At 39.7% G+C, this 26,578-nt stretch overlaps 1 protein-coding gene across 2 annotated transcripts; it reads right to left on the bottom strand.

The window, feature by feature from the left end:
- Nucleotides 1-1,099: 1,099 nt before the first annotated feature.
- KIAA0930 (KIAA0930 ortholog) lies at nt 1,100-26,363 on the bottom strand. Of its 2 annotated transcripts, none has more exons than XM_072400278.1 (10): nt 26,108-26,363; nt 12,514-12,689; nt 9,222-9,329; nt 7,568-7,645; nt 7,123-7,224; nt 5,820-5,960; nt 4,968-5,162; nt 4,196-4,361; nt 3,300-3,455; nt 1,100-1,957 (listed from the first exon to the last, which is right to left on the bottom strand). In XM_072400278.1, the coding sequence occupies exons 1-10, from the start codon at nt 26,247-26,249 to the stop codon at nt 1,917-1,919; spliced, it is 1,305 nt and encodes a 434-aa protein (XP_072256379.1). In that variant the 5' UTR covers nt 26,250-26,363; the 3' UTR covers nt 1,100-1,916. The 2 variants fall into 2 exon arrangements, with proteins under 2 accessions (XP_072256379.1, XP_072256380.1); XM_072400279.1 differs by having other exon boundaries at nt 12,541-12,689; nt 26,108-26,357.
- Nucleotides 26,364-26,578: the final 215 nt, after the last annotated feature.

The following is a 26,578-nucleotide window of genomic DNA, read 5'->3' as shown; positions in this document are numbered from 1 at the left end:
TATTCTATAAGGGGGCCAACTTATAGAAAACAGGACTTCAGCAGAGGACAATTGCTGTGGAAGTTGGAAGCATTGCGTTGTCTGTACTGTATGTGGTGCAGCCCCTTTGTCAACCCCCTTGCCATTCTGCAGGGCAGAGCTATAGCAGGGAATTGTGAGGAAGCGTGTCTACGCCAAGCTTAAACTTGGCGTAGACTACCTGGAGTAACTCAAATCAGTCGGTGCTCAATCAGTCACGTGTTACTTCCCCCACCTCCTAGATTGTAAGCTCTTTGGGCAGGGTCCTCTCCTCCTGTGTCACTGTCTGCATCTGTCATTTGCAACCCTTATTTAATATACAGCGCTGTGTAATATGTTGGCGCTTTATAAATCCTGTTTAAAAACAATAATAATGTGCTCTCTTTGGTAAAGCTCACAAGCTGCCCATAAAGTAAACTAAAATAAAACGGTAGTCCAACCCATATATAGCAGAGAATTGCAAGTGCTCATAGACTGAGCTTTCAATGATCTAGGCAAGCCTCTCTCGGCCCTTTTACCACAGGGAGCCTATGAAAAAACTCATGGCTTTAGGGAGCTCCTTCTATAATAACCATATCCACAGCTCAAATTATATTAGGATGGTGGTTAGAGGTTTCCTTATATTTTGATAAATATTACCCTGATATTCAATCCCTAAAATCTTACTACTGAAGAAAAGGCAAAAGGACATTCATGTATTGTGGACAGTTGCTATGAACAATGGTATATTAATAGTAATAGGTGTTGCACAACAGAGCCGTGTTAATAATCCACCATCTGCAGTATCCCAACAAAAAGAAATTTCTTTTCAGCTAACTGCCATGGTTATTCTCTAAAGATAAAAAAAGACCAATGGCATTATTGTCATCTATGTTCTGTGATTTGTTTCGTGTTGGCTGGAAGTCCAAACCTCTCCTGAATGGCCTGTTACCTTCCCTTGTAATATTGTTCATGGCTCATCTCAGACTTAAGCACAGAGTAACAGAGGCAACGGGATACAGACAAGTCTGCCGATATGATGAAGATTTCTCAATATTATACAGTGACAGGAGAAAAAACAAAGAACCAGGTCTAGCAGAAGTTCAGAAGACATCATTCTATTATTTTCTCTCAAAGTGTACACAATGTGATTATTTTTTTTTACAAAATGAAATGAAATTTAATAAATTAAACAGACCGGAGTTACTCAACAGGTACAGATTTCAGATTGCACATTGTTTAAAAAACAAAAAAAAAATTAAAAAAAAACAAAATAAAGGAAAATACATATAATAAAGACGCCAGTGAAAACACGAAGTAAAAAAAGGAAAACAAAGGCTTTTTACACACTAAAGAGAAGATTTTTTTCTCGAAAGCAAGTTATAAAATCCATAGCTTACAGATAACTTTTTTTCTTTCACACTCTCAGAACATGGACGGAAAAATACATAGTGGTTTCATCGCCCCACATCGTGACATTCAATGAAATCGATTTCCAAAGCGCAGAGAGCATATCAGTGTGTACACTGTCTTTTTTTGTTCATTTTGCGCTTGCAACCAAAAAGTAGATATAACAAATTGTTCGTAAAGCCTGTTAGTATTGAACGCAGCCCCTTTAAAGTCTCCCACCAGAACACTGTGTGATGTAAGCCTAGGAAGGGTTAGAGAGGCACTTCAGTTTGGCTGGTACTTTGATTTTTATTTTTTTTAACCCTCTTCTTACTGCAGGGACCAGGGTGGGGTAAATCAGCCTGGACAATAATCAATCCACTTGATTCCTCTTATTTTATTCTATTTGTCCATTGCATTTCTGCTCACGGACACTAGGTGGTAGTGTTGTCAAAGGAAACCACTGCAGGACAAGGAGGCACTTTGGCAGTGAAGTTTCAGTCTTCCAATAGCAGCGCCAACTTTTTCCGCTATGACATCAGGATTGGCTTCTGTCTCACCTCCAAAATATCTGCAAGGAAAAAGTAAATAAATATAAACTGTGCTAAGTAGTATTAATAATAACGTGTTGCTTTAAAGATCTGCAGATTTAAAACGTCAAAGGCAGGTTTCTGGCTTACCAACATTGACTGACAAATCTTGTATAACAGAAAAAAAAAATTGCAGGAGTATTTGCATTTTTCTAGTTTTACAAACAGGTAATCTGTATTGGTTGCTGGATCACTGACAATTTTGCACCATACACAAAGAAGCATATTTACAGAACAGTGAATCTGCAGGGGAATGTTTCAGGTGTATGTTGAAAATGACCGCGACTAGTAATAAATATTATTTTAAAGCAGCAACATATTCAACTCTGTACAATATAATTAACAAGTACAAACTAGGACATGGGAGGAGAAGAGGACCTTGCCAAGTGGAGATGACAAATCTAACAGGTGGAGGGGTATGATATGTAAAAGGCAGAGAGAATGGAACGATGTCCATTCAGTGCCGGCTAAGAGAAGGAGGTCAGTTCTGAGGCCTTGATAAAATGGGTTAAAAGGCAAGGATGAGCCTAATGGGACAAGAGAAGAAATCTCAGGCAGTTCTTCAAAGTCTTGGAGCAGTGTGTAGGAAGAGGTTATAAGTGAAGTTATTAGTTGGTCACTGGAGGGGCAGAGAAGGTGGTTAGTGGCGTATTAAAACTCACTGTCCACTTTTTTTTTTAACTAGGTACACCCGTTCAACTGCTTGTTGAAGCAAAATTTTTAATCAGCCAATCACACGATAGCAACTAAGACTACCTACACATGGCAGATGATTCTCATCTGATTATCACTTCAGGGCCGATATCGAATGAGAATCTGACGTGCGTACAGCACTTGTCCGACTTCATTCATGGATCTCTCGTTCTCCCCCCTCACCTCTCCATAGAGCAGAATTGCACCAATTCATGGATCACTCAGTCTTTTGTCAATAGAAAGGATTGTGAAAGATCATTTGCAACAACAAAGGTCTAACCTGTGTATGCAGCCTAAGTGCATTTAGACATGTGGACATTGTCAGGGTGAAGTGAAGTGCTGAAGTTTTAAATCAAGCAATCCTGAAGGTGACATGGTTGTTGATGCAAGGCAGCTTTGAGTATTTCAAAACTGCTGATCTGCTGGGATTTTCACTCACAAGTGTCTGTATGGTTTACAGGGAATGATATGAAAAACCTCAGTGTGCGCCAATAAGTGGGGGCTGTTTTGAAATAATAAAAGCGAGTAGTAGCAAGCAATTTGGTTGAGGGAGAGGAGGGGGTTGCTCCCTTCATCCATTGGGTCCCTAATAAAGATAAACAGTAAATAAATTGTGAATTGAGAAGTTACCGGACAGGATGCGCTGCAGTGGTAGGGTGACATATGTCAGGTGTGCATAGAGGAGGAAGTTCTCGTCAGTTCTGTTTAGCTTCAGCCATGATCCCACCAGTGATCTTCCTGTTCCAGAGAGGGAACGGGACCTCAGGTTTGTAACGTTGTGTATATCTGTAGAACAATTTAGAAGCTGGTCATACAAAGAAGTATATATGGGATTGTACATGGGTTGGCATTTTTTATTTTTGTTCTATGGTCCCATCCAAAATATTTAAACATTTTTATCTAGTGAAGAACGCAAGCAAATAATAAGTAAAGACACAAATGAATGAAGCTTTGTGTGTGGTTACTGAAAAGTGCCGGGTGTTGCGCCCGGCTAAAAGGGGCTGGGGAGATCACTGCAAGGAAGTGGGGGGAAAAAAAAAATCTATCCAAAGGGGACACTATGGCCATTTCAGACCTGTGATGAGCCACAGAATTCTGCAGTCCCACTAAAATCATTGGGAGAGGATAGGAACCATTTTTTGCATATGGCTGCAGCAGATTGATAGGTTGCTTTTGATGATGCAGTTGTTTGAAAATTTGTGCCACAGCCACATACACATACAAATTCGGTCACCTATAGTGTAGATTGGCTGCTGCTCTGCACCCAGGAGCAGTCAATTGTGTGATTTAAAACTATGAATCTGACATTCACGAAAACATTCTCTGATGGGGAATCTTCCAGGTCCATTAGTATTTTCAATTAAATCTCCAGAGAATGTTTTGGTAACTTTCACCACAAACTAATCTAGAATATTTCTGCTAGCAAAAAACTTACTATACAAATCTTTCAACCAATTATGAATCTACTATGTAGCTGGTATCTATACTTCAATGAAAACTGCCTTCTATAAAGATATCGCTCCTACCTTCTCCATCATCGCTGTCCCGGAAAAACTCTTCACTGTCATTCGCTGAGTGTGATTTCTTCATCTCGGCTATTCTGTTCCTGGGCACTTTTCTCTTAAGAGATGGTGAGAAGAAGGATGGGCGGTTGTTGCGTTCTGGAGTGGGTGGGGTGCTAAAGGATGTCACCTGACAGGAGAGCAAGAAATGTTATAAATCAGTAATATCATTTACAGAAGGCTTCTGAATAAATGTCTTTCTGGGAAGATCTCTGTTTTTTAGGCATTTTTAGTTGGATTCTACCCGTTAATACTTTAGAATTGAAAAATAAAACGTAGGAATGAAAAGTCTTACTGGTTACCGAAAAATCTAGCATCCCACAACACTGAACAACCAACAGTTACCTTTTCTAGCGGGATGCCTGTTACTTGCCCCTTCTCTATCAAACCGATCGTTCCTGGAAATAATCGTGAACAATCACTTCCAGTGACAATGATCTAGCGTCTGTCTGTATGTAGCCAAAACCCTTACATTCTGGCACAGCCTAGTTTGTTTTGCTCAAGGCTGTGGCAATTATTTAGGGTGTTAGGGGAGGGCGGAGAAAGGATCATCTAAAAGTGTGTGGGTTATCATGGGACAAAGGAAAAATCATCAGGTTAACTTAAAATTCCTAAAACTTAAAAAAAGGCATTACTTGAAAAATCTTTAATATATAGATTTTTGATTTCAATGTCCTAAGACACACCCCACCTTCACCCACCCGCCGAACAATGGCAAGACCACGGTCATACTCACTCTTTCATGCAGCGGTGAGCCTGGGTTGGAGTCCTCTTCTGTACCATACGGTGACGTGTCTCCTGTTGACACCCTGCTCACAGCCATCTCCGCATGACCTTTGCCCTGTGGTCCCTTCATTCGAACAAACTCCATATTGTTATATTTGTAGAAGCCAAAAGACATCTTCTGTGCCATCTTGGCGGCCACACTAACCTGTGATAGAGAATATTATTGAGTAATGGTAACCAGGCCAATAGAACAGGACAGCATTTCTTCACCTATAGAAAGCTTATCTATGTCAGACAAAGATTTCCTTCAATCAGAAAGCAGTGCAGCCATCATAAATAAGCTGAATAAAAAATCACATCAGTGGTCCAGAGGCCATTTCAGTCCTGAATATTTGCAGGAGATACACACATATATGTCTGCTAGTCATATATGTCTGCTTTGGGTAATTGCAGAGCTGAGGTCTCAGGCTCACATTCTACCATTCCTCTGCAAGTAGTTTGTGCTTACTCTGGTTCTGTAAACCACTGTTTAATAAGTCAGATGGAATTGATAGCCAACTTCAATCAAAGTTTCAGTAATTTTAGGAAATGAAGGGAACCACCACAATGTAGACACAAAACAACAGAACAGAAATGTAATCCCTTCCACAGTATGTCCACAATTAAAAAATGTTTTGCTTAGAGTTGGGCTTTAAAGGAATGATAAATATTAAAAAGTAACAATCAGATTCCACCTATATATCGTGTTATTCTCTAAAGATGGATGAGAAAAATGCTTGCCAGGAAACTGCTGTAAGTACCCAAGACCTAAACCCTGTTCATCCTGTGTTCTGTATTCATATAGTGATGTGATAATACTTACCCGATTATCATAAACTTTCTTCAGTGCCTCATAGCGGATGGAGCCCTGAAAGATGACCCCTTGAAATGTGTTTGTTTTGTCAGTGGCTACAAGCTCGACACAAACCATTTCACCTTCTCCCACTGTCATATCACTGAACACCTGCAAAAAATTAGGCAAAATGGTAATGCAACCCTGTTTTGGATCTCTGTAATTTCTTTAAACGGGTCCTGAATGTCAGCTTGACACTTACCTTGTCCATATTCCAGGAACTTACATTGACTCATGATCTGCACACTCAGCTACATTGACATAAAGCTTATTGACCAAGGGCCATGTCAGACTAGGAATCCTGGCAGGAGTAAAGATGGCTATTTAGGACATAATAGTGGAGTAAATTTGTTCCCTCGCTTGTGGGATGAGCAAGGCATCTTTTGCTGGTCACTTACATTCACCAGCAAGATGGAACAGCCTCACTCATTAAGCCAGTAAAGGAGCAACACATACACGTAGGCCAGTGTTTTTACTTTACATTTTATAGATTCTGTTCATGGTGACATCCAGCTAATGGCACATTTTCTAATGTCAAATAAGAATTAAAGGGCAACCTGTCCAGGTTCCCTCCTATGATGAATTTTACTCTACACTAGAGTCCAATAAAACATATGTGAGAGGAGGCTGCGCACTGACTCTTAGGCTAAATACACAAACTGAATAACGATCACCTGACACAAATGGTTATCGATCTGCTTGGTGGACCAAAGAACTAACTGGGGACAACCACTGTCATTTTCTAAGGGCAAGGTGCCTCCTGCTTATCTCCCCTTCTATCCTCTATGAAACTAAACAGAACTGTGTGTAGAGAGCTTGTTCATTCTAGTGTGAATGAAAGCGATCCTTAAAGATTGCTTCAAGTGACAGAAATGCAGTCTGTGTATGCAGATTTAGTCAAAATTTACATAGATTTATTAACATTGAGGGCATTTTCACAAAATGATCTTACTGCCATCACAAGCCAGATCCAAAAATAATATCTGTTTTATTTGTAAAGGCTCTTTGATCACAAAATGTACAGCAGAACCATTGTGAGTCATTAAAAATTGGAGTCAAAGAATAACTTTACTGAGTAAAGTCAAAGAACAAGCATAGTTAGAAAAATCAGAGAAATTTGATTTTCTGAATACTGAAGCCAGTGGATAAATAACAGACAAACAGTATTTTTAAAGGTATTTTTTTAGGAAAATACAAACAAGAAAAGAGGAATGACAGGCTCAGCCAAACAAAGTACACATTTAACACATGTACTAAAATGTCTGAAGTTTACCTCTTCAAAGTTGTCAATCATGAAGAAGATATTGGGGTAACTGATCTTTGATTCCTCCCCTTTGCTGTCCATTGGGTGTTTGCTTGGAGAGGCAAACACTTGCTAAAAATAAAATAATGTTAGATCAGACACATATTCATAATACACAAAACATAACCTACAAGCTTCGAGATGTTTTACACTGCTGACTTGTATCCCCCATTAAGGGCTAAAATAAGCCCCAGTGATAGCCGCCTTCTCACTCCCTGTATGGGTATCTGAGCAGCTGCCCTTACAGCCATCAGGTATTCCAAATGGTCAATCTGTATATCAGTACAAAGGGGAGTCACATGGTCCCCCATAGCTAAAAGAAACACATATTTTCCATGCATATTATAAAGATAATTTTCAAGTAGAGTTTTATTTTAATTGCAGGACATTTAAAAAAATAAAGATAAATACTCACGTGGGACTTTTTCTTATGGATGTGAATGTCACCAGCCTCAGAGCGGGTACACACCGCACAGGTCACCAAGTAATCAAGCTGGAAGAAGAAAACAGAGCAGTAATGTACTTGGGGGTTCTAGCACATAAAGGAGACAATAAAATAACTTGGGAAGCAAACAGCTTGCATCTAATCTGCTTTTGCTACACTGGTAAAAGATTCCTTCACTTTTTACTTTCAGTTCCTGTCTCAGAGAGACAACAGGAAATAAAAGTAATCTTAAGTGATGGGGACTCCTTCTGGTTGACATTTGTAGCCTAAACATCCTCTTTTCTGCTGACTACTAAACTTTGGGATTTGCCATCAATTACTAGTATGGCGATAAGTAGAACTAAAATTAAAGAAATCGCTTCAGCAGAAATGAATGCAGCAATAAAAACCTGACAAGGAGATTTCCCCACCCCCACTGTATCCACTTTAATATAGTAAAGTAGAACTTAACCCACTTAGTCCTGACACCCCCTGCAGTCCCTCATTGCAGCTTTACAACTACAAGCAGTAAGAACCTTTACCATATGTACTTGGTACAGGTAATCAGCTGCCCACTGCATTCCAGATTTTCACAGTGGGGTCGAACTGTGTGATTACAGGTGATTGGAACACAATGGGAGCTGAAGTCCAGTCATTAAGTATATTGAAGGATCTTGTCGGCCATTTTAGACATAAAGCAGCAAATGGAGTGGGTAAATGGGTTCGGGGTCCACTTTAAATCTGACATGACCTGTAAGACATTAAAATTCATGTATCTTATTGAAATCGTTGTAATGTACTGCAACGAAGGACAGAAAAGAACACTTTGTCTCTAAAAAGTCAAATTCCAATCTCACTCAAGTATATCAAGTCTCACTTCTGTAATCTGACAGACATCTGCTCAGAAAAAAAGAACTGAAAGTTCTACAGACACCTTCTGCTAGAACATGCAGGAAAAAAATGTTTTCATGCCAATATCGACTCAAAGCAACACAGGTATGGTTATACTGCACCTCCACAGCAGTGCCTTCCATGGCTCTGCACATGCTTACTTGGTATGGTGATAAGGACAAGCAGGTCAAACAAGTGAGGACAATGGACTAGTCACCAGTATCACCTATGGTCTTCCAATAGATGATTTTTTCTATCATGCACTTGTCTTTGTATGGACACAGCTATCTTGGTACAGGCAGGGCTTTGCAACTACAGGTCTGCTATGAAAAACCAACAGTGACCCAGAGGGCATTTTATCTTGCTGAGAGGCCTTGCATTAATATGGCCAGCAGTCCCCTTTGACAGGGGTCCCCAACTTGCGGTTTGCAGCCCTCGGCCATCTGACAGGTGAAGGACCCCACTGGGGGGGCGCACTGTCCAGAGCCGCGGACCAAGTCTCTCATAGGGATTGAAGGCTCAGGGCGGGCGGGTTGTGTCTATGGACACAGGCTCTGACCTGCAATGGGAAATTGTGCGGGTTCTGGCATGATGACGTCACTCTGAGAGGTAAATTTCTTCCCCTTTGAGTGACAAACAGGTCCCCGCGCATGCGTGACTGGAGTCCGTGCATTTAGTGATTTGTGGGTCCTAAAATCTTGGGGACCACTGCTCTTTGATTTCACCAAGGTTCACCCCGGGGACAGTCACTGACCTTCTGCAAGATTAGGTTCAGGTAGACACTTTCCTCCCAGTCGATGTCAGGGTCTCCGAGGCCAGGAAGCTTTTTTGAATCTTTACGATAGACCTCAACTTCTACCTGCTGGAAACCATTAAAAGATTGTGTAAGATGGAAGCTGTGACAAAGTTTCCAAGATAAAAACATAATAAGACCGAATATATTAAAATTGTTACATCAATGTGACTAGAATATTGTACAGTCAATGAATAGGCTGGTGAAAAAAAAGACAACTTTACACAGGGTGATAGTTTACCTTTTACAAATAATTTAGCATAAACCACATCAGTTTTGCAACCTAAACAGTATTAGAGAAAAAAAAACTCAAAAACTGGCCAATATGGGCGTCCACACCATATAGCAACCAATCAAATTATCTCATTGCTACAAAACAATTTTTTTTCAGACAATCAAATATATGAAGTAACAAATTAACCACTTCCTGCACACAATCTATATAAATAAAACTCCTGCCACCATGCTGGGGATACATTATTGTACATCATCCATTTGATAGGCTTAGTAAAGCCTTTGCATGGCTAATGGCTCCAAATCTCAGCCGTCACTGGCAGCTCCAGCCCTGGAACTAGCACTTCATTGGGAAGAGAGGTAGATGAGGATTCCAGCACAATATGGCTGCAAAGGGAAACTGATGAAGAGCCAGGTTCCCTTTAAAGCAATTCTCAAATCAAGCAGGGAAGGTGTTTGTAATTACACAAGAACACACACTATGCAGAAACCGGAGATATTAAAATGTGTTTTCAGTTTCTACAGACAAAACTAATGTACATTCCCTGCGACAGAACTGCTGTAGTCAACGTGAAGGGGGATTTACCAGGAGCATGAGCGCTTACAATAAACCTCTTAACGCCTAAATGGCCACAATAAACAAGACAATCCGTCACCTCAATCTGTCACTTCTGTTTAGGGACGTTGTCTTCCTTCATTTTCCAAACTCTTAAAGTCAAACACATAACAAGAGGCCTAAAAGATGAGGATTCTATTTAAAGTGAACCTGTCACAAAGGCGAGGATTGTAAACACAGAGCGGAAGTGGCCTGAACAAAGCACTGAATTCAACCCTACTGAACAGCAGTATCTGGCCCCACAAATACACTTTTAGCTGAATGGGCAAAAATGCCAACATATTCTCTACAAAAAACTTTAAATAAATGGCTAGCATGCACCTATTAGGTGTAATGGTCATGTCCAATCTACAGCACCTATACCACTAAAAAACACTTTGTCTTTCCCTCACTCTGTATTTCATATATTGTATTGATTTTCAAAGGGGTTTACAACACATATGGGGAAAAGAGGGGGAATCAAAAGAAAAAAACAACAATGAAAAAGTTGAGCCTTTACAATTTAGGACATTACAATAAAGGAAGATTGTGATAATACATTAACCTTTCGAGTTTGTACAGAGTAACAGCAGTACAACAACAGTATATCCTGTACGAAAGAGATACATAGATTAAATCACTGCCCTCACGTTCCAGCTGGGCCACGAAATCTATAGAATGGAAGACCTCATTTCCAGACAATTCTATACTACCTGGTACTACTGGTCTGAATTCTTCTCCTCTCAGGAGTATAGAAACCAGCTGGGCCCCACACAGTCCACAGATAACTAAGCTTCCACAATTGGTGTGAATGTTTGGGGTAACTAACCTGGACCGATAAACAACTACGCTCCCATAACATGGCAGCTACACCGTACCGAGCTACACCGTACCGAAACGGTGGATACTGCCCATATGAATATCCTATCCCACACACAAACGTTTTGAACATTGGTTTGAACCCTAACTGTTAAAGGCACTAGTTAGACAAATGTCCTCTATACCCTGCACCGCCTTTCATACACTCACCCCATCTGTCCAAACCCCATATCATTTCACATATGACATATCCGTACTGTATATGGTAATATTTTTGTTACTATTATAAGCATAAGAAATCACTGCCCTCACTCTGTTTAACACGTTCAGATATTCCAAAGGACTTACTTCTTCAGGAACTTTCCTTCCACAATCTACCCAGTACAGTAATTTCCCTGGTACTCCTCAGTCCCTAATAATTACCGCTTCCTCCTCCACCATAGGATGAGCCCCACGGTTACTTTTTACCTGTCTCTTACTCCTTCCTTTAACACTTTTCTTCTCCCTTTTTTCTCTGGGTGAGAAGGATGTGCTCTTCTGACTATATTTGAACTTTCTTTCATTATTTACTATATTTACTCTTGTTCTTTGGTTTATAGTGAGAATAAAAAAATATTGCACTGGAAAGGATAGAATTCTTTTCATGATGGTAAGATTTTCATCGACTACCTATTTCTCCAGGGCAGAAAAGGGAAGATAACATTTTACCAATGAAGACACAGACATCAATATGACTTTAGAACATTAAAAAACAAATTCTCATTTATTTACTTGTTTATTTGATGTACACGTAAAAAGGTGAATAAAAATCTATTGAAATGAAAAAAATCATTTTTTCTTCATAACACTAAGACAAATATGAGAAAGTTAAAGCAAGTGATAAAAAGAGAAGTGAATTGCTGAAACTGTGCAAACAGAATGTAAAAAGTATCAATACTTATAAGTAGCTGACATAAGACATACATAACTTGAATCTCTGAGATTGCCCCAATTTTGAGCCGTTCTAAAGTCACTAAGATTATATTAAAGGATTGAGGTAAGTACCCTGTTTCCCCGATGATAAGACACTGTCTTATTTTTTTTGGAAGGCCAAAATATGCTCTAGGGCTTATTTTCAGGGGGATGCCTTATTTACCCATGAAGAAGACTACAGTACACAGTTTTTCCCTAAAAAGGGGGGGCTGTCTTATTTGATGGCCCTGCCTTATCATCGGGGAAACACGGTAGTAAGTAAAATGCCCAGGCCTGTGGAAAGCTTTTCTGTTGGTAGAGGCCTGGTCAGTCATCAGCCCATCCTACCTTCCATGCAATCCAGAGCCGAGGACTAAATGGTATGCTGAGCAGGTGGCAGTGTCCTCGGCCACAGAATTCCATCCTACAAACCCTACAATTTTGAGAAATGACAGGATCCCTTTACACTGCAATAGAAGTATCCGGATGGGTTGACATGGCACACATAACCCCTCTCTGCACAATGCCATTAAATTAAAGTCATACCAATCATTTTATTTGTTTTCTTTGTAAATAATCTGTAAAAGGGATTCACGCTATTGTGTCAAAAGTGTCTATAAGGAAGGGGGATTAAAACAGCTTTTTAAAATTTACCCTGCGAGGTACTCCTCTGCTAGTCACCTTTTTGCCTTCAATGCCATCCGTGTTCACATAGGACAGTTTCCGACGCACGTAGAAGAGCATGTCGTCTTGTCGTGGAGCCAGTTTCTCCATAAAATATGTGGAGTACATCCAAGTCCAAAACACAATTCGGTCATCTTTAAAACAACCTGATAATAAAAGAAAAAACTAATTATAATTGGTTACATGGCCATCAATTAGCTGCTGTTGTGGGTACACCTAACCTGAACACAATAAGGCTACATACACATATCAGATGATTCTCGCCTCAGGGCCAGTATCATACGAGAATCTACCGTGTGTACATCGCTCATCTGATGTCGTTCATAGATCAGACTGCCCCTGCCTCACTGCAGGATTCATACAGCACAATATCACAGACAAGGGTCCGCTCATTGGTCTTGTGGCAGATTGTATTATATAGTTTGGCATGGTATGGCATTTGACTGAAGAATCACTGGCAAGTGTTTCTGGTGAGGAAAACCGCTTACTAAATGATTTTATTAGTTGCTAGGATTTGCTTTCCATGCAGATGGTATTTAGTATTTGGGCATCAGAAAAAAAGATCAAATACATAAAGTGTTACTTTAGTTTAGCATATGAGTGGTTTCTAAGTCAGTCCTAGATCCAAACCGATTTGTATTAAAAAGAAAAGAAGTGCACATGCAAAAAAGAATCACAGCAGAGACCCATTCTGTATTGGATGAGGTTTACAGCAAACAGAGCCTCAAAACAAGTTGCATCTGCCCTGCCATTTAAACTACCTTTTAAACTAATATACAAGGCTTTAGGAATCCTTCAATATGTATTTGATTCACACACAATTGAAACACACACACACACACTTCTTCTGCATTGGGGACACGTGCAGTCCTTCTAATCTGGGGAAAAAAATATGTACTGAATGGGCATCTAATTTTCAACTAGGAATTTACCTTTCTAACTGCCCATTGTTGCAGAGGTCTTAATAATCGAAGTTGCCCTGGACCTCAGCATGTGAAAATGCATGCTCGTTCCCTTGGTTATGCGCTTCTTTTTTGTACAAAAAAAAAAACTCCTGGCCCTACTGTGAACATAATCTGCAACAGTAAAGAATATAGTAAAAAGATTCTGCAGAAGAAGGAGAAAAGATTTCTTGTTTTATGTCTGTGAAGCCAAATATAGCCAGACCTCTAGCATTAGTACAGGGAGGATAGTCTGGGCATTTCTCTCAGTGTAGTCCTTGTTTAATCCTACTGCCAGATTTACATAGGTCAGATTTGTGTGTTGATTCCAAATATACACACTGCTAGTTTTCATTTTGGCATTATTTATTATATATGTCAGTTTTTATACCAACCATGCCTGACACCATTCATACCAGACAGAATTCAAGTCTTCTCAGCACCAAATAAAATTTAGGATACAGCAGTAATGGTGCCAATGGTTATATTGATAGGTATATTTTTATATAAAAAAATGACAGAATGAGTAAATGGTTACTGTATCCCGGACTAACTGCTAGGATTACCAAATCAATGGTGTTGATTGCACAGAAAGTTTAGAAGAAGGGAAGGGGATATGTCACTCTTATAATTCTGCATTAAACTATACCATCAGGAGTGTTAGCAACTCATTTGTTTTTATTGTGATACCTTAATGCAATGCGTGTGAACATAGCAGGCTTTAACACACAAGAACCCCAGGGATCTAAAGATTGTAAAGCTATGTACACACGTCCAACTGTTCTCGCCCGATAATCAACTCAGGGCCGATATCAGGTGAGAATCTGGGGTGTGTACAGTGCCAGTCGTCAATCGTCCGAACAACCATCCTGGCGGATCCAAGGACGAGGACAACGAACGATCGTAATGGAAGCGAAGGGGGAGGGCTTGCAGCAGGGTGCCGCTCAGTCGTTCTCCTCCTCTATAGAGCAGAATGGTGATGTATGTACAGTACTCGTTCATGCATCGTGCAGTGCTAGTTGTTGGAAAGGATCTTGAAAGTGAGACAGTGAGGACCACCAAGTGTGACCCACTGTTGCTTAATGAATAATGTTGGAAAATCAAAAATTAGGCCTGATTGCTTGGTGTCACTACAACTATAATCAAATTATTTGCTATAAAACCTGCAAAAAAGGGAAGCAACACTTCAAAGCCAGATACTAAACATCCTACACCATGACTGAAAACATTATGGGACAGGAAACAGATGTCATCTATGTTGGCATTTATGTAAAGGGCGATGACATTTTTCTTGTATGAAGATTGCTGCAATCTGGAACAAGGGTCATTTAGGGCACAAGGGAAATACAGTTGCCAGGCCATTGTCATTTTATAAATACTGTGCGGCATTGAAGTATTATGTTCAGCACAGGTAGCATAGGAGAACCATGTTTAGTAACAGCATTATTAAAAGTATTGTATTTGTATCTATATTACACTTTTTCTATATTGCCAAAAAAAGCTGCTTTCCTCCTTCTTTCATCTTCTTGTTCAACATTTTTTTTGTAGCTCATGTTACAAAAAAATACCAACCAGAAAAAATAAAATGTAGACAGTCATCTAGAACATGCAGACATCCCTAGGCTACAGATATCAGGTTTGAAGAGTTGATCAGCTGGCTGGTCCATCACTTTTAAAATTGGTGCATTTGGTGCAAGTTTTCCCGAGTACATACATAAGCATGAAAGTAGAACAAATATTTAGAATATTGTTTGCTGATTGATGATAAACTTGCAAAAATCCACACAGAACAGCTGGTAAATTTCAATTGAACTCTAGGCTAGAACTTTTCCAATGGGTTTACCACCAATTTAGTGCAAGTTTTAGTCTACCGTTCAGATGGGTTTTCAATTATTTACTGAGCAGCATTGTGTGTAGTCTGAGCCAGTATCTGAAATCAAATGACTGCAAGGTGGACGTGCGGTCACAAAGACAAAGAACTGAATATATATCTGTGACAGCACTTCTCATAACTTGATCATATTTGCATATTGGTTTCAGAGAAGGTCTCAGACCTCACACAATTCTCCCATAGAAAATAAGCTAAAGCATGCCAGTCATGTGAATTTTCTTAAATTATTTGAAACCAGTGTTGAGCCATATACCGGTAATAGGTTTTTAAGCTTCTGAAGCACTGGTAACAAGATCTATACGGAGAATATAACTATTTTTAACTCCTCTGAAGAAAATCAGTATCAATGTGCTGTACAGCTATTGGCAAAAACATGCAGGTGTCGAATGAGCTTACGGGGACATGATGTGTCAGTGAACAGATTCTTCCCCACCAGCATTGCACTGACCTTTACAGCACTGGGTGATCTGCAAATGTTGGAAATAAACACCAGGTTTTTTGCTCAAGGGTCCTGAAGCCTTCATACAACTAACACAGATTGTTTTTTCTCTGCTAAAAGAACCATAGAAGGAATGTAGCAAAACATTAACATCATTTAAACTTAAAGCCAATCTATTACTTTTCCCAGTGTGAAGAATCAATATGAACAATACACAATATACTCAAAAGTTTGTAAACACCACATCGTCAAACCTACAATAAACGACCAAAGGAATGTAAACACAATACTGGGCTGAGAACCTAGGGCCAACCAAAGAAATATAAGAAACTCATGTATACAGGCAATGATTAACAAATATAGAACATTCATGGTTCAAGTTCAATAATTTATACAATACAGACAATACTTACAAGTTACAAAAAATGGTCAAAAACCACTCACATATAACAAAAGTATTATTAGTACTATTTAGAATATGATGTCAACTAAAAGCTCACATTTTAAAGTTCCCTTTAGGAGCTAGAACTGGAGAATACTTAAGCGTGGTTGGTAAAGTAAGCAAACTGCTAAAACTTTTATAGAAGTTGCCATAGTTGCTGATAATCAATTATTAAGTGAATTCCGGAAGCAGAACCTGGCTGCTACTTACCATCTTCATTCCAATGGAAGTAGCAAGGGTGTACTGAATTTTTCACACACTGCTTTTGCATTGACTTGCCACTTGTTGTTCATCTGCGGCTGTAATTTCCTACTTTTACTTGCTAAGGACCAGATGATTTTTAAATTTTATCCTTAAATTTGCAAACTTAAAATTCAAAGAGGGTGTACTATTTCTTTTGACTGTATAAATTTGGATGCAAAATAACATTGCTAGAAGTGACAGCAAAGATAACTTCCAGCAGTAAGGATGCCTTGCATTGTTCTCGGTGGAAAGCATACCCAACACCTGCAATTTTAACTGTGGACGCATTAAAAACCCCTAGCATTAATATATTTGGACACAGTAATTTTTCCCGACAGATCACTTCGCCCGTCAGAACGGAAGATGACGAGCCGATAGATCATTATGCCCAACGGTACTAAGGGGTGACCGCAACTGAATGCAAAGACAAATGTGTGCTTTCAACTTTTGGCAACAGTGTAGCGAATAAAATGGCCTGTCCCAGCATGATTGTGGCCCAGTGCAGAAAGCCAGCTCCATAATGACAAGGTTTGACCAGTGTGGTGTGGCAGGACTTGTGAGGTCTAAACAGAACCCTAATCTCACTTTTACTGGACTGTGAGCCTACCCGACCTCACAATCTTTTGGAAAGCCTTCATATAAAGTACCCCCTAAAATTTCTTCCCACCTGGCTCAAAAAAAATTCTGGGTTGAGCACTGCAATCATATTCCCCCAGCCCAGCTTTTACAGACATTGTCTCCGCATACCTAATATGTTTTGGGCTAAAATGGTTAAACAGTTTTGTCAGCTCATAGCAGCATGCAGAAAGCGAGCGGGTATTTGGCGGGCAGCAATGCTCCCCAGACATTTGCACGCCTCTGTGTAGTCCCTGTATGCTGCAGAAGATGAAATTCTCATACAATGCATTATTCATTGTGCAGACGCTCCATCCACCATGCATACAGCATGTAGATGCAGAGAAGCCCATTGTAAACGAGAAGGGTGGGGTGCCATACAATGAGATGCTCTCCATAATAAACATAAGAACATAAACTAGACATTAATCCAAAATATGTAATACCTGGCTCAACAGGGGCCTATCACTAGAAAAAAAAAACAATGTCCCCCATATGCAGAGTCTTGCTTTTCTTTTTTCAGTTTACCTTACTTGGCTGTATGATATGTCAAGAATAATACTTCAACCCCTGACCTTCACTCCTCCCGATACCCTATCAGGGGATTAATAGTAGACCCCTAAATGTATATGACCTATGATCTTGAAGATTTAGTAGAAAAAAGTGAAAACATTAAATTTACTTTTATTACATTAAAGTGATACTTTTTCACAGTAACCTAAACTCATTAAAAATATATCACCACCCCCTTTAAGAGATTCCATGAATGCCATGTGTTTGCTAAACAAACTTAGAACCTTCTTGTGAATTGCTTAACTCAAGTGTGAAACAATGTTGCACAATTAACTCAACTGTAAATGTAAAATACACACAAACACACAAGGCAGGATAGTGCAAAGAAAACACACTGTGTAACTATAAGGCTGAATGCTGCCTGTTTACACAGCACATTGCACCTCAAGGTTAACATTTCACCAAGCAACACCTATAAATACATTTATCTTAAATTCTGTGATAATCACTTGACCAACACTAGCTCACACACTTGCATTGGTGGTTCCTAGGAAACTCCTGGAGTCTGGCACATTACCAGCCGCTCAGCTGCCCGCATTGCTATGCTGGTTGTTAAAGTATATGTTTGTGCATATTTTACAGCAGGTGGTTCGGAAGTGCTACTGTACAGCAACAGAACCCCCAAAACCTTCTCCCCCCTTCATAGCCCTAAAAAAATAACCAAAGTAACTGATTCACAGCAGCTGCCAAGATTTCTTGCAGAATCAACAAATATTGTTGACAAAACAATCAATGGAATACTTAACAGACCAAAAGGGGAATAAAAAGAGAAGTTAATAGTTTGTATTTAGGGAATGTAACCAGCTTATAATGATTGTATGCAGTATGTAAAGTAGAACTGCATTGGAAGTCTTTGTTATTTATTTCCACCAGAGGAAAAAGTCAATAGCAATTGTATAAATCCTAGATGTGCTCATTCAGCTCATTGTCTTAGGTCTCTTTCCAAATCAATGAAGGTTTCAACAGAAGTCAGCCATTGTTACATTTTGCACTTGGCAATGGCAGTTAAAGCTATACACAGCTATACATATTCATAAATTGTCACATTCTTAAGAAATAAATCTTCAGAAAAAACCCGTTCTGATCTCAAGCAAAGCACCCATGTCATTCTCTCAGCAGATCAGCTCCCCCTACTCCTTTCTCTCTGCAGCCTTCTAATTTCCAATGTAAGCATAGGCCTGAAGCCCTGGGAGAGGGCACAAAGGTGAGCTAAACCATAGGCAGACGATGAACAACGAGTAAGCTCACTGATGCAAAACAAGTAGATATTCAAGAACTTCTTACTGTATAATCTAACTTTCCTGATCAGTTTTCCAGTTCAGTTACTCTACACCGAGTTTTATAACACAAAGCCCAAGTACTATCATTTTTAGAAAGAGGTTCACATTCGAAGCTCCTTTCTCTCATGACAGGCAAAATAGAAATGTAGCGATTGCCCTAATTTTAAAACCACAGACCAGTCAACAGAATTACCGGCATGACAAAAGTCTATCCCAACTTTTCCTGTAGAAAGCTTGCACCTTCCTCTTACCTACTGGTCCTTTATGTGCTTTATCATGTGCTTGGTGTAAACTTCACATTTTGACAGGTTTATTCAAGCAAGGGTGAACATAAAAGCCCCACAGCCACTGACATATAAAATATTTTAGCAATGGTAGTATTGGTATTTCTATCTGACAGCTAGAACTTAAACCTGCTTCTGTACTAATAAAGCTCAGACTTGTCTTGTAATGTGGCTCTTTTGCTATGAACACCATTGGGCTCAGTAATGGTTTGACACGGCTTATACTGGATAATTAGAGAAGGTGGCGGGAACACCATGATCAATAGGCAAATAAAAACTTCACAGAACAGCAGGTAATAACTCTATGATCAGATCACATACAGGCTGTTCATTCTAACCTTGATTCTTCATTACAGAGCTGCTGCAAATAAAGGTAAAAACATTTCTTCTTCTTGCATATTCTGGCATGCTTTTGACTCTTCTATCCTTATAAAAAGGCAAATTTTCAAAGCAAAACTAGAACAAAGAAAAAGCACCGCTGTTGACCTTGCAAACCAACCAGATGTTCGCACAAAACTGAAGAATATTGATTGCTATAGACAAGAGTCATCTTTTCTTTGTGAATGTCAATGTGGAATTAAGTTTCTGAAACAAGTAAGTTTAAGTAAATTTTAAAAAAATTAGCAAACTAATGAATTATGATGCAATGCGTAACTGCCAGTCTCTAGAAGATGATCATTTATAAGATGAATGAGCAGTATGCCTGGAAACAGAACGCAGAGGATTTTTTTTCCCTCTGACAGTGATTAATTGAAAACTAGCATTACTTGCAATGAAGTCATCAGCTTTGTAGATAAAACAGAAAGGAGGTGCTCAATCTCGTGAATGACAACAGTTTAAATGATTATAGGCTTCATCAACTAATACTAAGGGTAAAGGTATCATGATCAGGGTATCATGGTTATATTTTAGTTTTTTAAAGCCTAGCTCCCGGTTGGGCACAAAGCCTAACATTCCACCCCATGTATTTTTAGCTGTCTTCTTTACATTCTTGTGACACACACAGGGTCTCTCTTCTCGTATTTCCTCCTCTTTTTTCCTGTGGCTGTGCCCATTGTTTGACACCAAACAAAATTCTTTTTATTTAACAAAGTGTAAATTCTGTTCTCTACAGTAATACTATGGGTCTGATTTATTAAAGCTCTCCGGGGCTGGAGAGGATACACTTTCATCTGTGAGACTGGGTGATCCAGCAAACCTGGAATGGATTTCTTAAAAGTCATTTGCTATTTGTTAGCAAATGTTTTCAATCCTGGACCAGATCGATTTTAGGTTTGCTGAATAACCCAGCTTTAGCCTTGGGCAGCTTTAATAAATCAGTTCTTATGAGTGAAGGCCAGAGAAGGCCATGACTGCCTGGGTTCATAGAAGTGGGTTCATGATGATGGGGGTTACTGAACCCAGAAAGGCACCACACCGGAGGCAAGTATTACAGGGTAGTTTGTTTTTTAATGTATGGCATTAAAAGGTTAGGACCTCTTTATGCTTTTTATTGTTTTGTAAATAAATTATGCATTATCCTTCCATAATATAGAAGCCTTTCCTGGCCCTAAGTTTTCACGGTAGGCTGATGAGGAAAATCAGAAGAATATTATAACTCTTATAACTGTACATTTGTGTGGATGGCTCAAGGTACTGAAACAAATTGGCACTGAATGACAGGCAGGTAGATATAGGATTTTCATAATGTGAGCAGTCAGTAACAGTGACCTCTATATAGGTTTCTATGCATTTTCTCTGTGCATATTAGCAATTCCACACGCTAGTGTGACATGGGCCTTACATTCCAAGATGAGCATGTAATTGACAGCCTTTTGATTTTCTGAAATCTATGTATCCGTGGGGAGTCAAACAATGCATTGTTTGTAGCAAATCCCAACGTGGGGGAGTCACATAAATCAAATCTTATAATAAAATAATTTTGCAAAACGTAGGAATAAGAGAAACGGGCATGAATCACAAATTTTCTATACACATTGCTACATATTTGTGATATACATTCAGAGATTGGAAAATCCCAGAATATATTTCTAGGTAGTATATAGGCTATGTGGAGATTGTAAAGTCGAAAATAAAAGGTATTAAATATCTTCTCCCCTCACTGACACAATGCTGGACCTTACTATATGTGAACTGAATTCAGGAAGACACTGCCCAGGAAACCAGAAGAGAAAGAAGCTGACAGATAACTGATGAGCATAAATGATGAAAATGTGAATAGGAAACGCAGACGGCACATTAATGGAGATCAAAGATGGAATTGATCCAGATTCTGTTATGAAAGGAGACTAGGCGGGTCTCTGGCACTCCCCAAGAGCAAAATAGGACTGTCATTTCTTTGTTAAGAATGAAGCCTTTAACTTCAAGGAAAACCTGAGATATATAGCTTTCAATATTAAACATGCTGCAATTAGAAGCAAATTTATAAAAGCATCTTTTAATTAATTGATGCTTAAAAATAAATAATTTTTATCATCATTTTCATAACACAGCTAGCTAGTTATCTAGTTATCGTTTTTGTTTGGTAGTGCAACTTTATCTTTGTGCTTTACTGGTCTGTTCTTTTAGGCATGTTATTTGACCGATTAAAGCAATGTTTTCCATATTTGAATGGGTCCAAGAAACAAGTATTTGCATTGCAATACATGATCACTTTTTAGCTGGCCTTACCATATCAGTCCTGGCACAGTTCCATCCTACAAAACTGTAATTAGGAGAATGTTTCTCATGAAGTATGAAACCACAAGTAAAGTTTTTCTAAAAAAAATGAACTTTTCTTCATAGATTAAAGCCTCATAAAAACAATGGTATTGCTGTCTGGACCCTAAAATCTATATATTTCAAGGACAGAAGCCATCATTACAGTTACCTGCACTATGACCACAGGACTCCCTGTCAAATGGTACAGCATCACCTACAACAGATTCTAGAAGATATTAGAAAATAAAATGCATAGCAGTTGGACCTTAGATTTGAAGTTATGTCCTGATAATCTACTTGTTTTCAGTAGAATAAAATTTTTGTGCATCTGTACATTTAAAATGAATTTTAAGTATTATACTTGTTTTGTGGGTATTTTACACTCATTGGTCAGTGATATAGAGACTGGTAGGCTCAAGATTCACATAGGTCTTGGATACTCCACCAACAGGAGCTCCTGTCCATTATACCTGATCTGTATTTTCTCGAGCTGAGTATCTCAACCAGGGTTCCTCCAGAATTCACTACGGGTTCCTCTAGCAATGGGCAGTATGTGACTCTGGTCAGTTTAAGCCATACCAATGGCAATTCCTCCTGGCCAACTAGTCATTCTTTTTGCTGACCATCACACTAATGTACTGTGAGGTGTAGATAGAGTAAATATATTTGGTGTTCCCTCAAGACCTTAAAGTTATTTCAAGGGTTGCCCCCTTGTTAAAAAGGCCATGAAGCTGTTTTGAGTGTGCCTAGCTGGCTTGAACTTTTTAGATCAAACTACAACTATCCCTGATTCATGATGTGACACAGTATTAACAGCTGGCAAAGTTTAATTTAAATGGCTTCCCATCCAAATTGTCCTTATTGCATTTATATAGCCCTATGTCAGGGTAATAATAATGTGTAGAAATGTGAAAACACAATGCAAACTACAATGACAACTTAGTAAAGTGCTTCTAATCTTTTAGCAAATTATTTGTATATGTCCTTTTCAATTCTACAACATGAATGTGACACAAAGCTAACGTCTAAAGACATGGTTTGTCCAAATGATGTGAAATCATTTCCTAATGCAGAACTGTGGGATAATGTTAAAGTCCAATTGTGAGTGACACCCAACAGCAAAAATTCCTTTTTAGCTTAACAGGAACAAATTCTCATAACACAGCGTACAAAATCTTGTGGAATGAAGAGTGATGGATATTATAACCACAAAGTGGGCTAACTCCATAATAACTCTGGGTTTGGGAATTAAATACACAAAGAAGTTCATATAGGTTTTGGTGGTCAGGTGTCCAGATAGCATATACAGGTAGTCCCTGAGTTAAGGACATCCGACATATGGACGACTCTTAGATACGAATGGGACTTCCCTGCTTGCTCATGTGCAGGACGGAGGGTGGAGAGGGACGGTTTGCATGACTTGCAGAAGAAATCTCTTGCTAACCAAATCTGAGGTTGTGGGTGATCTTAAGGGCCGAGCTCTTTCTACAACCTTTTGTAACTCTTTAATGACCAAGACAAACTCTGCAGTTGTTTCTTTTTGAATATCAAAGCACAGCTTGCTCCAGAAGTTAATAAATGTCTAGGCTCCATAAAGTTTTTTTTTTGTTTTGATTTTGTGATTAAACTCACAGTGAGGATTTTATACAGTAACTGACACCACGATGCCTAATAATATGTTGAGACAAACATCTGTCCTAATTGCATTAATTAAAATAATGAACCTGTTTTGACCTTACATACAAATTTAACTTAAGAACAAACCTACAGTCCCTATTTTGTATGTAACCCGGGTCTACCTGTATACATTGATCTTGTAACTCCTTATGGTAATCTTTATCCAGGGACATTCACTGGCATAGATAAACACAAAACTTTATCTTAACAACCCCATAAATTACACATTTTACATACTCATTTTGCTATTCAGAGCCAGAAATCAAACATCACAAAAATGGGGAATCTCAGGTAAAATCTCTCCATCCCCAATACCTAATATTAGGAAAATAAAGTTTATCACCGGTTGATAGCAATTTAAAATCCTTAACTGGAAGAAGTCTAGTTATTACTGATAAAAGGTTGAACAAGAAAAATTCCAAAAGTAATCAGGTTGATTAGTGAATATAAACAGTCAAGTGGGCAGAATCTCTGAATTATGGGAGAGATCTGTCTGAACAATGCAGCACATCTCATTCCCTCCCATCTGTGAATTCATTTGGATGGAGGGTGAATCATGTGTGAGAATGTGATACCTAAAGTAAGAAGAACAATAGATAGCAGACTACATTTCCCAGCATCCCAGTACAATCCATGTCTCTTGTAAACTTGTTGACAGATTTAGCGAATAGTTATAAGAACGCAATCTGATAATAGGTAACTAAAAGGCACGAGAGGTCCTGCACAGCTACACAAAAGGTTTTTAAATTTGAATCTGCCAAAGGTTAATACTTATAATTTACACTAATCAACACAACTGCTGTGAGAATTTGTCCTGTTTACTTTATTTTGCTTAAAACCAAATGGCCATCATTCAACCTAAAATATTGGTGACAGAGGAGTATATGGGAGGGGGCAACCTAAGATTGAAGGTGTGAACTGCAGCAAAAGCAGTCATGTTCAGAAGCTAATAAAAATAAATTGTTGTATTCCACTTTAAACTACACAAACCTTTCTGGTCTTGTAGTTTAGATATTTCCATGAGCAATATGGAATTTATAAGATGACTGGAAAACAAAGCCTTATTCCTTGCACAGATCAGGTCCCCACCCCAAGCTAGGATGACCTCCTCACATGTTCTTGTATTGAGCAGCCCCTCTACTCACAGATTTGGTGATGATGAATGATCTTGTTACAATAAGCCGATTAGCACTGAAACCCTTCCAAGCCAAATGCTTTAAGAGCAAGCATGGCCGGATATACAGGGAATTCAGAGACGGGAATCTCTGGGATGACAACAGAAAAGAGTTTGTTGTAATCCTTTGGACACACAAGATCCGGGATTTCCTGCATGTATCCCGCCCTGGTCATGTATGGGGGAACCTACCACCAATGTCCATTGCCCTCTTATTACAGGGGTATCGCCGGATAATACAGACACCCATCAACCTATCTTAGTATGGAGTTTCTCAACCAGGGTTCCTCCAGAAGTTGCTAGGGGTTCCTTGAGCAGTTTTTGTGCCTCTCAGGTCAGTTTAGGTGACACTAATGATGTGAAATGTTCTTTTTACTGACCAGCAATATAGGAGACATTCTTCCTACTGACCACCACACGAATGTAATGCGAGTAGGAGATATAGTAAATATAGAAGACCTAAACGTTATTTCAAGGATTTCCCCCATGATAAAAAGGTTGGGAAAACTGCTTTAGACACACAAGGTCCCAGCACCGGTAATATAATAGAGGAACCTACCAATGCTATCACCCCCCATTACAAGGCCATCATTAAACAATGCAGACACCTATCAGAATATCTCTAATGATCAGACAACACCCCCTTCCCAATCAATAATGAAAATCCCCCCGTATTTTACTCTATAGAAGAGACAAGAAATGGCAGATCTACTTGTCTTATCCTCAACCAATAGGAAATCTTATTGAAAATATTCTTATTTAGGAAATCACCAATAGACACAACACCCCTGCCAACCATAGCCAGGGCGAGAGGAAGCGGGGACCCTGCTGCAGACACTGGACTGGCAATGGAAAGTAGTCACCAATACGGAAGGCAGCCGTGTGAATAATATAAACCCGGGACTTGGGATTCTCCATGAATCTCCTGATGACACTGATCGATAATAAAGATCTAGGAATGATATATACATCAGCCAAATATCAATGGAGGAATGGAGGACACCCAGAACCCCCTCTATACACAATGTTACATGGCCTCTTTAAAGCCCCCATACAATACAGAGACCCCCCAATGATAATATGAGAGCAGGGAACCAATCACAGAGCTCGGCTCCCTTTGTTCTGGTCACCCCATTAATATTTATACCTGCATGTCAAAGGCTGACAACACAGAGCTGCCCCCCCCCATTTCTGACAACACAGGGCCCCCCCATAGACAACACAGAGTCCCCCCCCCCATATCTGACAACACAGGGCCCCCCATAGACAACACAGTGCCCCCCCTTTTCTCACACGTTCGCTCACCCAGGCCGCTGATCTCCTGGCGAATATTGAGGCGGTTCCTCTCGTCCACTATCGCTGAGATCATCTGCTGGAGGGAGCGGTCCAGGGCTCCGTTCTCCTCCTCTCTCTTCCCGGCCCGGTTGTGACTCTTGACAGCAGCCATACCCCTCCGGCCCTGCTCTCATCGCACTGCTGTCCCCCCACCCCCCCGGCCGGTTGTCTGACCCCCGGAATGGCACGCTCCCGTCTTCCACCTGCCCCCAGCCAGTGACGTCTCAGCACTATCAGCCGCACGGCCATATGGTCCACAAGCAGCTGACAGGCTAGGTGTTCCCTGAAGCCGCAAAGAATGCCGGGAATTAAACTCCGCCCCCATAGGGCCGCGCGCTGTTCTGAACTGCCAATGACATTCTCAAGGAGGCGGCGCAGTTCTGTCAGAGGGAGAACGTGAGTTCGCAGGGGGTGGGACTAGCGGACGCGAAATTCACCAAT

This window comes from Pyxicephalus adspersus, chromosome 2 (genome assembly GCF_032062135.1).
Source record: "Pyxicephalus adspersus chromosome 2, UCB_Pads_2.0, whole genome shotgun sequence".
NCBI lineage: Eukaryota > Metazoa > Chordata > Amphibia > Anura > Pyxicephalidae > Pyxicephalus > Pyxicephalus adspersus.
Note: the sequence above shows the minus strand (reverse complement) of the source record. Positions and strands in the feature narration are given on the sequence as shown.

Bases quoted from the DNA above. Each gene is read 5' to 3' on its own strand.
- KIAA0930 (XM_072400278.1), bottom strand. From the start codon at position 26,249: ATGGCTGCTGTCAAGAGTCACAACCGGGCCGGGAAGAGAGAGGAGGAG. The intron at 5,961-7,122 runs GTAAACTTCAGA...AATTTTTTGCAG, and splicing joins TGATTGACAACTTTGAAGAG to GTGTTCAGTGATATGACAGT. The intron at 3,456-4,195 runs GTAGGAGCGATA...ATTGTTCTACAG, and splicing joins GGACAGCGATGATGGAGAAG to ATATACACAACGTTACAAAC.